Genomic DNA, 13,305 nt, shown 5'->3' on the forward strand with positions numbered 1-13,305 from the left:
TCCACCCGCTCCCCCTCCATCCCGCTGTCTCTCCACCTACTCCCTCTCCATCCCACTGCCTCTCCACCCACTCCCACTCCAACCCACTGTCTCTCCACCTGCTCCCCCTCCATCCCACTGTCTCTCCACCCACTCCCTCTCCACCCACTGTCTCTCCCTCCACTCCCTCTCCACCCACTCCCTCTCCACTCCACTCTGCCCCATCCCACTCCCCTCCAACCCACTGTCTCTCCACCCGCTCCCCCTCCATCCCACTGTCTCTCCACCCACTCCCTCTCCATCCCACTCCTTCTCCATCCCACTCCCTCTCCATTCCACTCCCTCTCCATCCCACTGTCTCTCCATCCCACTGTCTCTCCACCCACTCCCTCTACACCCCACTGTCCCTCCACCCACTCCCTCTCCATCCCACTGTCTCTCCACCCACTCCCTCTCCATTCCACTCCCTCTCCATGCCACTGTCCCTCCACCCACTCCCTCTACACCCCACTGTCCCTCCACCCACTCCCTCTCCATCCCACTGTCTCTCCACCCACTCCCTCTCCATTCCACTCCCTCTCCATCCCACTGTCCCTCCACCCACTCCCTCTACACCCCACTGTCCCTCCACCCACTCCCTCTCCATCCCACTGTCTCTCCACCCACTCCCTCTCCATTCCACTCCCTCTCCATGCCACTGTCCCTCCACCCACTCCTTCTCCATCCCACTGTCCCTCCACCCACTCCCTCTACACCCCACTGTCCCTCCACCCACTCCCTCTCCATCCCACTGTCTCTCCACCCACTCCCTCTCCATTCCACTGTCTCTCCACCCACTCCCTCTCCATCTCAATCCCTCTCCATCCCACACCCTCTCCACCCACTCCCTTTCCATGCCACTCCCTTTCCATCCCACTGTCTCTCCACCCACTTCCTCTCCCCCCCACTGTCCCTCCACCCACTCCCTCTCCATCCCACTGCCTCTCCACCCATTATCTCTCTGTACCACTGCCTTTCCATCCCACTGCTTGTCCTTCCCACTACCTCTCTATCCCTCCATCACGCGATCCCACTTTCTCTCCACTCGACACTTTTCTATCCACTGTCTCTCCATCCCACTCCTCTCTGTCCCACTGCCTGTCATTCCCACTAGCTCTCCATCCCACTATCTCTCCATTCCACTGCCTGTCATTCCCACTGGCTCTCCATCCCACTATCTCTCCATCCCACTGCCTGTCATTCCCACAAGCTCTCCATCCCACTGCCTGTCATTCCCACTAGCTCTGCATCCCACTATCTCTCCATCCCACTGCCTGTCATTCCCACTAGCTCTCCATCCCACTATCGCTCCATCCCACTGCCTGTCATTCCCACTAGCTCTCCATCCCACTATCTCTCTATCCCACTGCCTGTCCTTCCCACTAGCTCTCTATCCCACTATCTTTCTGTCCCACTGCCTGTGTGTCCTTCTGCTTCTCTGTCCCACTGCCTCTCCATCCCACCGTCTCGCCATCTCATCCCTCTCCATCTCACTGCTTCTCCATCCCATTGCCTCTCTGTTCCACTGCCTGTCTGCCCCATTGTCTCTCCATCCCACAGCTTGCCTGTCCCACTCCCTCTCTTTCCCACTATGTCTCCATCCCACTGTCTCTCCAACCCCTTTCATCTGGCTTCCCATTTGAATTCCAGTGCCACAATGCCTGTGATATCATTCCCACTATCATATCTCATAGTCATAGAACACTAAGATCTGAAAAAGGTTCAGTGGACTTGAAACATTAACTGTGCTTTCTCCCACAAATATTACCAGGTCTGCTGAATTCCTCCAACATTTCTGTTTTGTTTCAGATCTTCAGCACTTGCAGTTTTTTGTTTTATTTTTGTTCCTTCATAACTACCTGGTTAACTTGCCCTGCCACTTCCAGGAATCTGTAGACTAGCATTCTCTGAGCTTCTTCATGACCTGCTATTCATTGTGTACTCCATTGTCTTGTTCCTTCTTCTAAAGTGTATCACCTCACAGTGGTCGGGGTTAAATTCCATCTGTCACTAATCTGCCCATCTGACCAATCTGTTAATATCCACTGTAACCCAAGACTCTCTTCCTCACTGCCAACCACCCAGCCAATCTTTGTATCATCCTCAAAGTGAATTGTCACCCCTCCACATGCTGCTCTACATTTGTTTGTATGTGTCGTGTTAATGTCCTTCAGAGGATGTGGAACCCTGGATACACCACTTTCGGGTGAACTAATCACCCAACGTGGCATCTGCAAAGCTGGTGATCAGATTTCTCTCCAATGCAACATTTCAGGATAATTACCCTGTACGTCCTGAGATCAGAATAGCCAACAGGGACCACTTGTATTTATATAATATCTTTTAAGTAACAAAGTGTTCCAAATCACTTCACAGAAGTGTTTTAAAATAAATTATGTGACAGGGAGACATGAGGTGGAGATTTGTAGCTTGTGACTCCAGAACGTAGAGCCCAGGCAGCTGAAGGCATGGCTGCCAACGGTGAAGTAATTGGGATTTAAATAGGGAGGGACGTTAAATGCTAGCCCAGCCAGCATGTACACATTTAACAAATTATACCAGGGATCAGGCTCCCCTCCCAGAGACTGAGATCCTTGCCAATGTCTGCACACTCACCAAATACCAAAAGGCTGACTTGATTGTTCCTTTACCCCACACTGCCACTGCAAAATGTGGCAGCTTTTCAAATCCAGTTGTCTTGTTGATGCAGATTTTAATCTTTACCAATAATGCACAACTGAAATGATTTTCAAAAATGATACCTTCCGCATGTTTGGGAACCTTCATTATATTTCCCAGGTCTTGTTACCTGACACTGTACGATGCAGGCAGGCAGAGCTACATTAGGAATCAATTAAACCTCTTAATGCTACAACAGCTGCAGTTTTAGCTTTCCACACCCTAATACAGTCAAATGTTACCAGACAATTTAAAAATATCATTTTAACTGCCAGCTGTGAGTTTTGTTTCATTTATACATATATGCATGCAGGAATTAATTCCCAAGGAAAAGGATCACAATCCCAAACTGCAACTCTCAAGGTGTCCTTTAACTATCCTGGTGTACATTGCAAGTGTACAGTTTTAAAGTGTCACCTTGGTTCATTTGAAATCACACTCACCTCTGAGTCACAGTGCTGTCTATTTCAACCCCATTCCAAGACTTAGCTTGAACAGCAGGTTGCTGCACTGTCGGAGGGTCAGTGCTGAAGGAATGATGCGCTGTCAGAATGTCAGTACTGAGGGAGCGCAGCACTGTCGGAGGGTCAGTACTGAGGGAGTGCCGCACTGTTGGAGGGTCAATGCTGAGGGAGTGCCATACTGTCAGAGGGTCAGTACTGAGGGAGTGCCGCACTGTTGGAGGGTCAATGCTGAGGGAGTGCCACACTGTCAGAGGGTCAGTACTGTGGGAGTGCCGCACTGTCAGAGAGTCAGTGCTGAGGGAGCGCAGCACTGTCGGAGGGTCAGTACTGGGGGAGTGCCACACTGTCAGAGGGTCAGTGCTGAGGGAGATTGCACTGTTGGAGAGTCAGTACCGAGGGAAGGCCACACTGTCGGTGGGTTGAAAGGTCAGTACTGAGGGAGTGCCGCACTGTCAGAGAGTCAGTGCTGAGGGAGCGCAGCACTGTTGGAGGGTCAGTACTGAGGGAGTGCCGCACTGTCAGAGGGTCAGTACTGGGGGAATGCCACACTGTCAAAGAGTCAGTGCTGAGGGAGTCCGCACTGCTGAAGGGTCAGTACTGAGGGAAGGCCACACTGTCGGTGGGTTGGAGGGTCAGTACTGAGGGAGTGCCGCACTGTTGGAGGGTCAATACTGAGGGAGTGCCACGCTGTCGGAGGGTCAGCACTGAGGGAGTGCTGTACTGTCAGAGGGTCAGTGCTGTGGGAGCGCCACACTTTTGGAGCATCAGTACTGAGGGAGTGCTGCACTGTCGGAGGGTCAGCACTGAGGGAGTGCCACGTTGTTGGAGGGTCAATACTGAGGGAGTGCCGTACTATTGGAGGGTCAGTAATGAGGAAGTGCCACAGTGAGGGAGGGTCAGTGCTGAGGTAGTTCTGCACTGTCGGACATTCAGTACAGAGGGAATGCTGCACTGTCAGAGGGTCAGTATTGAGGGAATGCCGCACTGTCAGAGGGACTGCCGCACTGTCAGACCGTCAGTACTGAGGGAGTGCTGCACTGTAAAAGGGTCAGTACTGAGGGAGTGCCACACAGTCAGATGGTCAGTACAGAGAGAGTGAGGTGGTGACATAATCAGGTTACCAAATTCCAACCCGGAGAGAGATCTTGCAGCCTCACTGTTCCCTACTGCTGCTTTGTTTTCCTAATGACTCTCCTGGTGTTTGAAAACGATCAACACAGAAGCCCCATAGCTGAAAATGTGTTGCTGGAAAAGCGCAGCAGGTCAGGCAGCATCCAAGGAACAGGAGAATTGACGTTTTGGGCATAAGCTCTTCTTCAGGAATCTTATGCCCCAAAACGTCGATTCTCCTGTTCCCTGGATGCTGCCTGACCTGCTGCGCTTTTCCAGCAACACATTTTCAGCTCTGATCTCCAGCATCTGCAGACCTCACTTTCTCCTCCACAGAAGCCCCATAATCTATTCTAAGGCAGGCCTTCAGGCTATTAAAGACAATCAGCCTCTTTTATTTCAGAAAGTATCCAACAATTCAATATCTTCTAGTATTGTTTGGGTCTCAGTCGTTAATATATTTTTATGTATTTCCAACACTTCTCAATATTTAAGTGAAAGAAATTTCCGTTTATCTATTGTGAAAAAGATAAACTGTCTGATAATTTGGGGGGTTTGATAGAAACTCTTAATATTCTAATAGGGTTAAAAATCACACAACATCAGGTTATAGTTCAACAGGTTTATTTGGAAGCACTAGCTTTCGGAGTGGTGCTCCTTCATCAGGTGGTTGTGGAGAATAAGATTGTAAGACACAGAATTTATAGCAAACGTTTACAGTGTGATGTAACTGAAATTATATATTGAAAAAGACCTGGATTGTTTGTTAAGTCTGTCATCTTTTAGAATGACCATGTTGGTTTTAGTTCTTTCATATGTAAATCACAAAACCTTTTTAAAAGTTACATTCTCAACTTTAACAATTGGTGTCATGTCGGCCCAGATAATGCATTCAAGATATGGGCTGCCCTGTGTTAGACTGTACCACAGTCTGTGGAAAATAACCTGCATTCCATACTTATTGTTGAAGCTAAGAGTGAAGAAATTGGGGGGAAAGGCCTTAAGGCAGCGTGTAGAGAAATGGGGCAAAAGTGAGGACTGCTGATGCTGGAAACCAGAGTTTAGATTAGAGTGGTGCTGGAAAAGCACAGCAGGTCAGGCAGCATCTGAGGAGCAGGAAAATCGACCTTTCAGGCAAAAGCCCTTCATCAGGAATAGAGGCAGGGAGCCTCCAGGGTGGAGAGATAAAAAGAAATGAGTCCAGGTGTTTGTTTTCCAATCCGGGACAATCCTGGAATAATGAGCAGCTTTAGCTATCAAGAGCAGGGTTGAAACTTTATTGCTGGAACAGCACAGCAGGTCAGGCAGCATCCAGGGAACAGGAGATTCGACGTTTCGGGCACAGGCCCTTCTTCAGGAATGAACAGGAGATTCGATGTTTCGGGCACAGGCCCTTCTTCAGGAATGACAGGAGATTCGACGTTTCGGGCACAGGCCCTTCTTCAGGAATGAACAGGAGATTCGACGTTTCGGGCACAGGCCCTTCTTCATTCCTGAAGAAGGGCCTGTGCCCGAAACGTCGAATCTCCTGTTCCCTGGATGCTGCCTGACCTGCTGTGCTGTTCCAGCAATAAAGTTTCAACTTTGATCTCCAGCATCTGCAGACCTCACTTTCTCCTATCAAGAGCAGGACCCAATGTAGTTTGATGTGGCCCAGGCAGATCTGGCAGTGAGTGGCTAAACCAGTTGTCTGCCATATCCATTCAAGTCTGTGTCAATAAAGTCTATAGTGGAGAAACAGCCAGGGGGAGAGAGTTGGATGATTTTATTGAGGACTGGAGAGTTGAAGATGGAGGTAAATGTGAGGTTGAGAAAATATGGAGCTACAGAACTGTCATCTAGTTATAAACTCCAAAAGTTGTTAGAACTTTGACATAAAATTATCGGTCTGAAATGTTGGCTGTTTTTCTCTCCACAGATACTGCCAGACCAGCTGAACTTCTCCAGGGTTTTCCATTTTTATTTCCGACTTTCAGTGTCAACAGTATTTTGCGCATGTGTTGTCTTGTTTGTATGGTCTTGTTGTGTTCACAATAACTGCAGTCAATGCCTTTCAAAGTCTGTGAAATACTGTGAACATTTCTGAGGAAGGTAATGCATTGCCTACAAATGACTAAAGAGTTTCAATTACGAAGAGAGAGTGGACAGACTAGGATTGTTTTCCTTAGAGCAGGGGAGACTGAGAGGGGACATGGTTAAGTGGAATAAAATGATGAGGGCTATAAATGGGGTGGTAGACAGGAAGAAACGTTTCCCCTTGATGAAGGGATCAATGACCAGGGGACAGAGATCTAAAGTAGGGCCAGCAGGTTTAGAGGAGATGTGAGGAAAACCTTTTTCACTCAGAGTGTAAAAAGTGTTTAGATGTGCACTTACAGTCCAAGGGTTGGAAAATGGAATTCGAATAGTAGGTGGTTGATGTTCTTGGTGCAGACTCAATGGACTGAAAGGCCTTTTTCTATTCTGTGTCTCTATGGAGGGAATGAGGTATGTCCGTGAGTGTTTCTGGTATCAGTGGAGTTATGCCAATAGGTGTATCTTGGGTGACTACCAAGCGCAAACTGTGTGAAGTTCCATCCAGATAGTTCCCCATCTTCTGGCCCACAGTCACCACCCTGTGCCCCCTTCACTATGCCACCACGTCTCCATACCTGTTGGTAGGCAAGTAGTATATTCAGCTTGTTATATCCATGGAAGAGGTTCCACGTGAATTGATGAGGATCCTGAAACACATTGATTTAATTTCTGGTGCTGTTGAGCTGGTTTTGCATAGGTAGAAAGTCTGAATCAGGTCAGCTGTTTTCTCTCTCTCTGTCATGGAATAAGTGATTCCTTTACAACTTGCCTGAAACAGTTTGCACGTCTCCAACAAATGGTTTCCTTTCGCACTCACACTGTCACCTCCACTTCGGAGGTTATAGTTATGGTATTGTTATGATTGGTGCCGGGAATGATGGGTTTTTGGTGAGTGTGTGGAGGGTTTAGCATTGTCAGTCAGGTCGTAGTATGGCACTCTGAATGTACTTGAAGTTACATGTATTAATACACAAGTACTTTTCTCATGATATTGCACTGTGCCTGTTACAACTCACAAATCTGATGTGGGAAAAAGCTTTTACACTCAGTGAATAAATAGTTAACTATGCAATGCACTGCCGAGAAATGTGGTGGAGGAAGGTTTGATTGAGGCACTGGAGACGACAGGGAATTATTATTTGGAGATAAATAATGTGCAGGTGACAGCCTAAGGCCCAAATGGCCTCTTTCTGCATCATAATGATTCTGATTCAGTTGGGATATTGCCCAGCTTTGGAAACCATTATCTATGAAGGATGGCATAATCTTCCAGAAGTGTTAGAAAGGAACCCAAGATGAGAAACAGTTATGTGGCGAGACTGGAGAATATGGTACTGTTTAAGGTGGGAAGAGAAAAATTTAAAAGGGACCAGAGGGGCAGCTTTTTAACACAGAGCATGGTTGATGCGTGGAATGAACTGCCAGAGGATGTTATAGGTGCAGGTACAGTTACAACATTTAAATATGAATAAGAAAGGTTTAGAAGGATTTGGGCCAGGTGTGTTCAAATGAGGTCTAAATTAATTTGAGAAACCTGGTCAGCGTGGATGGGTTGGACTAAAGTATCTATTTCTGTGCTGTATGACTCTATGGCAATCCTTCAACCAATCAAGTTGCATGATATAAAGTTTAACAAAGACTGGCTGTTAACTGTCAATCAGCATTACTGGGTGCATTTTTTATGGCAATGCCTCCACAGCAGAATCCTCTTGGTAACAAATCAGTACTTTCCTCTCTTGCAGTGTAAATGTTGGCTTTCCTCTTGTCTTTGTATTCTTGTGAAATATCCTGATGATTGAAAGACAAAGCTTCGACAAAATGTGTCTTTTTTCAGTAATACCAAGATCTTGTCTTAGTTTGAACAGCATGTTTAGATACTGCTTTACTTTAACACTAGATTGCTCTCTCAGCATCATTATATCCTCTTTTCAGATGGGGTTCCCTTGAAAGCAATCTTACTACATTCCAAAGGAGGCGGAGAGTCTTCCAACGGCAATGCTCTCACTGGGGTGATTTACACAGAATGCCTGACTCTATGACTCTGTAATAGCTCTTTCTCATTTTGGTGCATTGTAGGGCTCGAAGCGAATCCTAAGATCGAATGAGTATCTTCTCCCCCCAGGTGGCTTGATGGAGACCGATTTAGAGCTCACCTTTTCCTTGCAGGTATCTACTGTGCACAAGATGATTTATCACTCTCTGCTTTTAAAAGACATTTTTACTTAACTCTTACATGCAAACGTACAAATTAGGAGGGAAGGTAGGTCTTTCAGCCCCTTGAGCTTATCTAAATCTTAACTAATTAATCTTATTTTGGTGAATATTCGGGATGGTCAAGCAAGGAGGTATTCAGCTATCTGCAAGCGTTTCTTTTTTCCCTGGGCTACACAGTATTTCACATTGGCTTGGAGCGTGTAAATAAAGCAGTGGTCAGCAGGGTTAAGGTCTTCTCTCTTGTGAATCATGTTTCAGCCTGATTATCCCACCAAGCTCCTGATTAAAAATTGCTTCATAGTGTGTTCTGAAAAGAGAGGGCACCCTATATGGGAACAAAAGAGATTTTTTAAATTCTCTAGTATGACATGGATGTTCCTAGTTGCCCAAAGATTTGTAAATTAACAGCACAAAAACAGGTTCACAAATATGATCTTACAGTCATTACGGAGAATGATTACCAGGTGATCAGAACTAGGTACTAAATGTTCAGGAGTATCTGAGTTTTCTAAAAGACCCAGGAAGGAAAGGGTAGTTGGGGACTATTGTTGGCAAGTACAACAGCAAAAAGTGAATAAAAGCAAAATACTGCAGGTGCTAGAAATTTGAAACAAGCACAGAAGATGCTGGAGAAATGGAGGAGGTCTGGCAGCATCATTGATGAGAGAAAATGTGTTAATGTTTTGAGATCAGTACGATTCTCTTCTCCAGTTGCCGGACCTGCTGAGTTTCTCCAGTATTTTCTCTGCTTATAGCAAGAAACGAGAAAGGCAAATCAGAGCAGGACTTCTGCACTTAGCGGTAAGGTCCCAGGGAGTGTTGCTGAACAAAGAGACCACGGAGTGCAGCTTCATAGTACTTTGAAAGTGAGGTCGCAGGTAGATAGGATAGTGAAGAAGGCATTTGGTATGCTTTATTGGTCAGAGCATTGAGTACAGGAGTTGGGGAGGTCATGTTGCAGCTGTACAGGACATTGGTTAGGCCACTGTTGGAATATTGTGTACAATTCTGGTCTCCCTCCTATAGAAACAATATTGTGAAATTTGAAAGGGTTCACAAAAGATTTACAAGGATGTTGCCAGGGTTGGAGGGAGAGGCTGAACAGGCTGGGGCTGGTTTCCCTGGAGCGTCGGAGTCTGAGGGGTGACCTAATAGAGTTTTATAAAATCATGGTGGGCAGTGATAGGGTAAATAGACAAGGTGTTTTCCCTGGGATGGGGGAGTCCAGAACTAGAGGGCATAGGTTTACGATGAGAGGGGAAACATTTAAAAGAGACCTAAGGGGCAACCTTTTCACGCAGAGGGTGGTGCGTGTATGGAATGAGCTGCCAGAGGAAGTGGTGGAGGTTGGTACAATTACAACATTTAAAAGGCATCTGGATGGGTATATTAATAGGAAGGGTTTAGAGGGATATGGGCTAGGTGCTAGTAACTGTGACTAGGTTAGTTGAGGATATCTGGTTGGCGTGGACAAGTTAGGCCGAACGGTCTGTTTCCATGCTGTACATCTCTATGACTCCAATGTAGAACCCATATGAATAGAGTTAAGAAATAAATTATGTATTCGGGACTGTTTCCAAGAGCTATATGACGTGGATTCAACCAGAGATTTTTATTTTTTTTAATTCATGTTATTTATGTCACTGGGTGAGCCAGCATTTATTGCCCGTCCCCTAGTTGCTCCTCGATAGTGTGGAGGTGAGCTGCCTTCTTGAACCACTGCAGTCCCATGTGCTTTAGGTACATCCACAATGCCATTAGGGAGGCAATTCCAGGATTTTGACCCCGTGACGCTGAAGGAACAGTGGTATATTTTCAAGTCAGGATGGTGAGTGGCTTGGAAGGGAACTTCCAGGGGGTTGTATTCCCATTGGATCTGCTGCCCTTGTCTTCGAGATGGAAGTTGTTGTGGGTTTGGAAGGTGCTGTCTGAGGGTTTGATTATTTTGTATTATTGGAATACGAGGAGCATGTGAAAACGAACAGAAAGTATTTATTCAATTCCTGTGCCATTTCCTGGATCCACATTATTATTTCCCCATGCTAGTTTGAATCTGATTATGCATAATGAGGTAGAATTAATAAATTATATCAAAACATGGAGGAACGTAACATAAAGCGTAGAACATTTCAGTGCAGTACAGGCCCTTCGGCCCTCAATGTTGTGCTGACCTGTGAAACCAATCTGAAGAAGGGCTTATGCCCGAATCGTCGATTCTCCTATTCCCTGGATGCTGCCTGACCTGCTGTGCTTTTCCAGCTCTGATCTCCAGCATCTGCAGACCTCACTTTCTCCTCAAACCAGTCTGAAGCCCATCTAACCTGCACTATTCCATTCTCATCCATATGTTACAAACAATGACTGCAGATGCTGGAAACCAGATTCTGGATTAGTGGTGCAGGAATATGTCTATCCAATGACCATTTAACTGTCCTGAAAGTTGGCGAGTCTACTACTGTTACAGGCAGTGTGTTTCACACCCCTACTACTCTCTGAGTAAAGAAACTACCTCTGATATCTATCCTATATCTATCCCCCCTCAATTTAAAGCTATGCCACCTTGAGCTAGCCATTACCATCCGAAGAAAAAGGCTCTCATTGTCCACCCTGTCTAACCCTCTGATTATCTTATATGTCTCAGTTAAGTCACCTCTCAATGTTCTTCTCTCTAACAAAACCAGCCTCAAGGCCCTCAGCCTTTCCTCATCAGACCTTCCCTTCATACCAGGCAACATCCCAGTAAATCTCCTCTGGACCCTTTCCAAAGCTTCCACATCTTTTCGATAATGCGGTGACCAGAACTGCATGCAATACTCTCAAGTGATTTTAGATTAGATTTAGATTAGATTACATTACAGTATGGAAACAGGCACTTCGGCCCAACAAGTCCACACCAACCCGCCGAAGTGCAACCCACCCCTACATTTACCCCTATACCTAACACTACGGGCAATTTAGCATGGCCAATTCATCTGACCTGCACATCTTTGGACTGTGGGAGGAAACCGGAGCACCCGGAGGAAACCCACGCAGACACGGGGAGAACGTGCAAACTCCACACAGTTCACTGAGGCGGGAATTGAACCCGGGTCTCAGGCGCTGTGAGGCAGCAGTGCTAGCCACTGTGCCACCGTGCCGTCCTGCACCTGCGGCTGCACCTGAGTTTTGTACAGCTGCAGCATGACCTCATGACTCTGAAACTCAATCCAGTCTACTAATAAAAGCCTTCTGAACAGCCCTATCAACTTGCATGGCAACTTTGAGGGATCTATGTGCATGGACACCGAGATCTCTCTGCTCAACTACACTACCAAGAATCTTACAATCTTCCCAGTACTCTGCATTCCTGTTAATCCTTCCAAAGTGAATCACCTCATACTTTTCTGCACTAAACTCCATTTGCCACCTCTCAGCCCAGCTCTGCAGCTTATCTATGTTCCGCTGTAACCTACAACATCTTTTGGCACTATCCACAACTGTACCAACCTTAGTTTCATCCGCAAATTTACTAACCCATCCTTTTACACCCTCATCCAGATCGTTTATGAAAATAACAAACAGCAGTGGACCCAAAACTAATCATTGCGGTACACCACTAGGATGAACATTTCCCATCAACCATCACCCTCTGACTTCTTTCAGCTATCCAATTTCTGATCCGAACCGCTAAATCACTCTCAATCCCACACCTCTGTATTTTGTACAATAGCCTACCACGGGAACCTTATCAAATACCTTACACCACATCAACAGCTTTACCCGGCTTTACCTTCATCCATCTGTTTGGTCACCTTCTCAAAGAATTCACTAAGGCACGACCTACCCTTCACAAAACCATGTTGACTATCCCTAACCAACTTATTCCTTTTGAGATTATTATAAATCCTATCTCTTATAAACTTTTCCAACACTTTACCCACAACTGAAGTAAGGCTCGCTGGGCCTATAATTGCCAGAGTTGTCTCTACTCCCCTTCTTGAACAAGGGAACAACATTTGCTATCCTCCTGTCTTCTGATATATTCAAGACAATGACGACATAAGAGAGAATCCCAGAGAATCCGAGATAAGTCCCATCCGGCCCAGGGGACTTGAATACTGATGAAAAATATTCATTTAGCACTTCCCTTATCTACTCTGACTCCATGCACAATTTCCCACTACTAACCTTGATACTAGTCTTAATTTTACTCTGGTCATTCTTTTATCTCTTATATACCTTTAGAAAATTTTAGGGTTTTCCCTGATCCTGTCCGCCAACAACTTCTCATGACTCCTCCTTGCTTGTCTTAGCTCTCTCTTTAGGTCTTTCCTGGCTACCTTGTAAATCGCAATTGCTCTAACTGAGCCTTCACATCTCATTCTAACATAAGCCTTCCTCTTCCTCTTGACAAGAGCTTCAACTTCCTTAGTAAACCATGGCTTCCTCTCTCAACAACTACCTCCCTGCCTGGTACGTATATACTCATCAAGGACCCACAGTAGCTGTTCCTTGAATAAGCTCCACATTTCAAGAGTGTCCATCCCCTGCAGTTTACTTCCCCATCCTATGCATCCTAAATCTTGCCAAATCGCATCAAAATTGCCTTTCTCCCAGTTATACCTCTTTCCCTGCAGTATATACCTTTCCCTGCTCATTGCTATTGTATACATAACCAAATTATGGTCACTATTGCCAAAGTGCTCACCTACCTCCAAACCTAGCACCTGTCTGGGTTCATTCCCCAGTATGACATTATTCCATG

General features: G+C 46.1%; 1 protein-coding gene across 4 annotated transcripts in view; it reads left to right on the top strand.

Moving 5' to 3' along the window:
• LOC122552344 (phosphofurin acidic cluster sorting protein 2) overlaps positions 1–13,305 on the top strand; it is a 772,803-nt gene that overhangs the window by 239,462 nt on the left and 520,036 nt on the right. For 3 of the 4 annotated variants that reach the window (XM_087984748.1, XM_087984739.1, XM_087984737.1), the window contains exon 3: positions 8,424–8,513. The exons of the other annotated variant lie outside the window; for it this stretch is intronic. In XM_087984748.1, the coding sequence (XP_087840874.1) occupies positions 8,424–8,513 (90 nt within the window). The remainder of the gene's footprint in view (positions 1–8,423; positions 8,514–13,305) is intronic. 4 annotated transcript variants of the gene reach the window in all.

This window comes from Chiloscyllium plagiosum, unplaced genomic scaffold, assembly GCF_037043375.1.
Source record: "Chiloscyllium plagiosum isolate Xiang-an unplaced genomic scaffold, Cpla_swu_hap1 HiC_scaffold_3, whole genome shotgun sequence".
Classification (NCBI taxonomy): Eukaryota; Metazoa; Chordata; class Chondrichthyes; order Orectolobiformes; family Hemiscylliidae; genus Chiloscyllium; species Chiloscyllium plagiosum.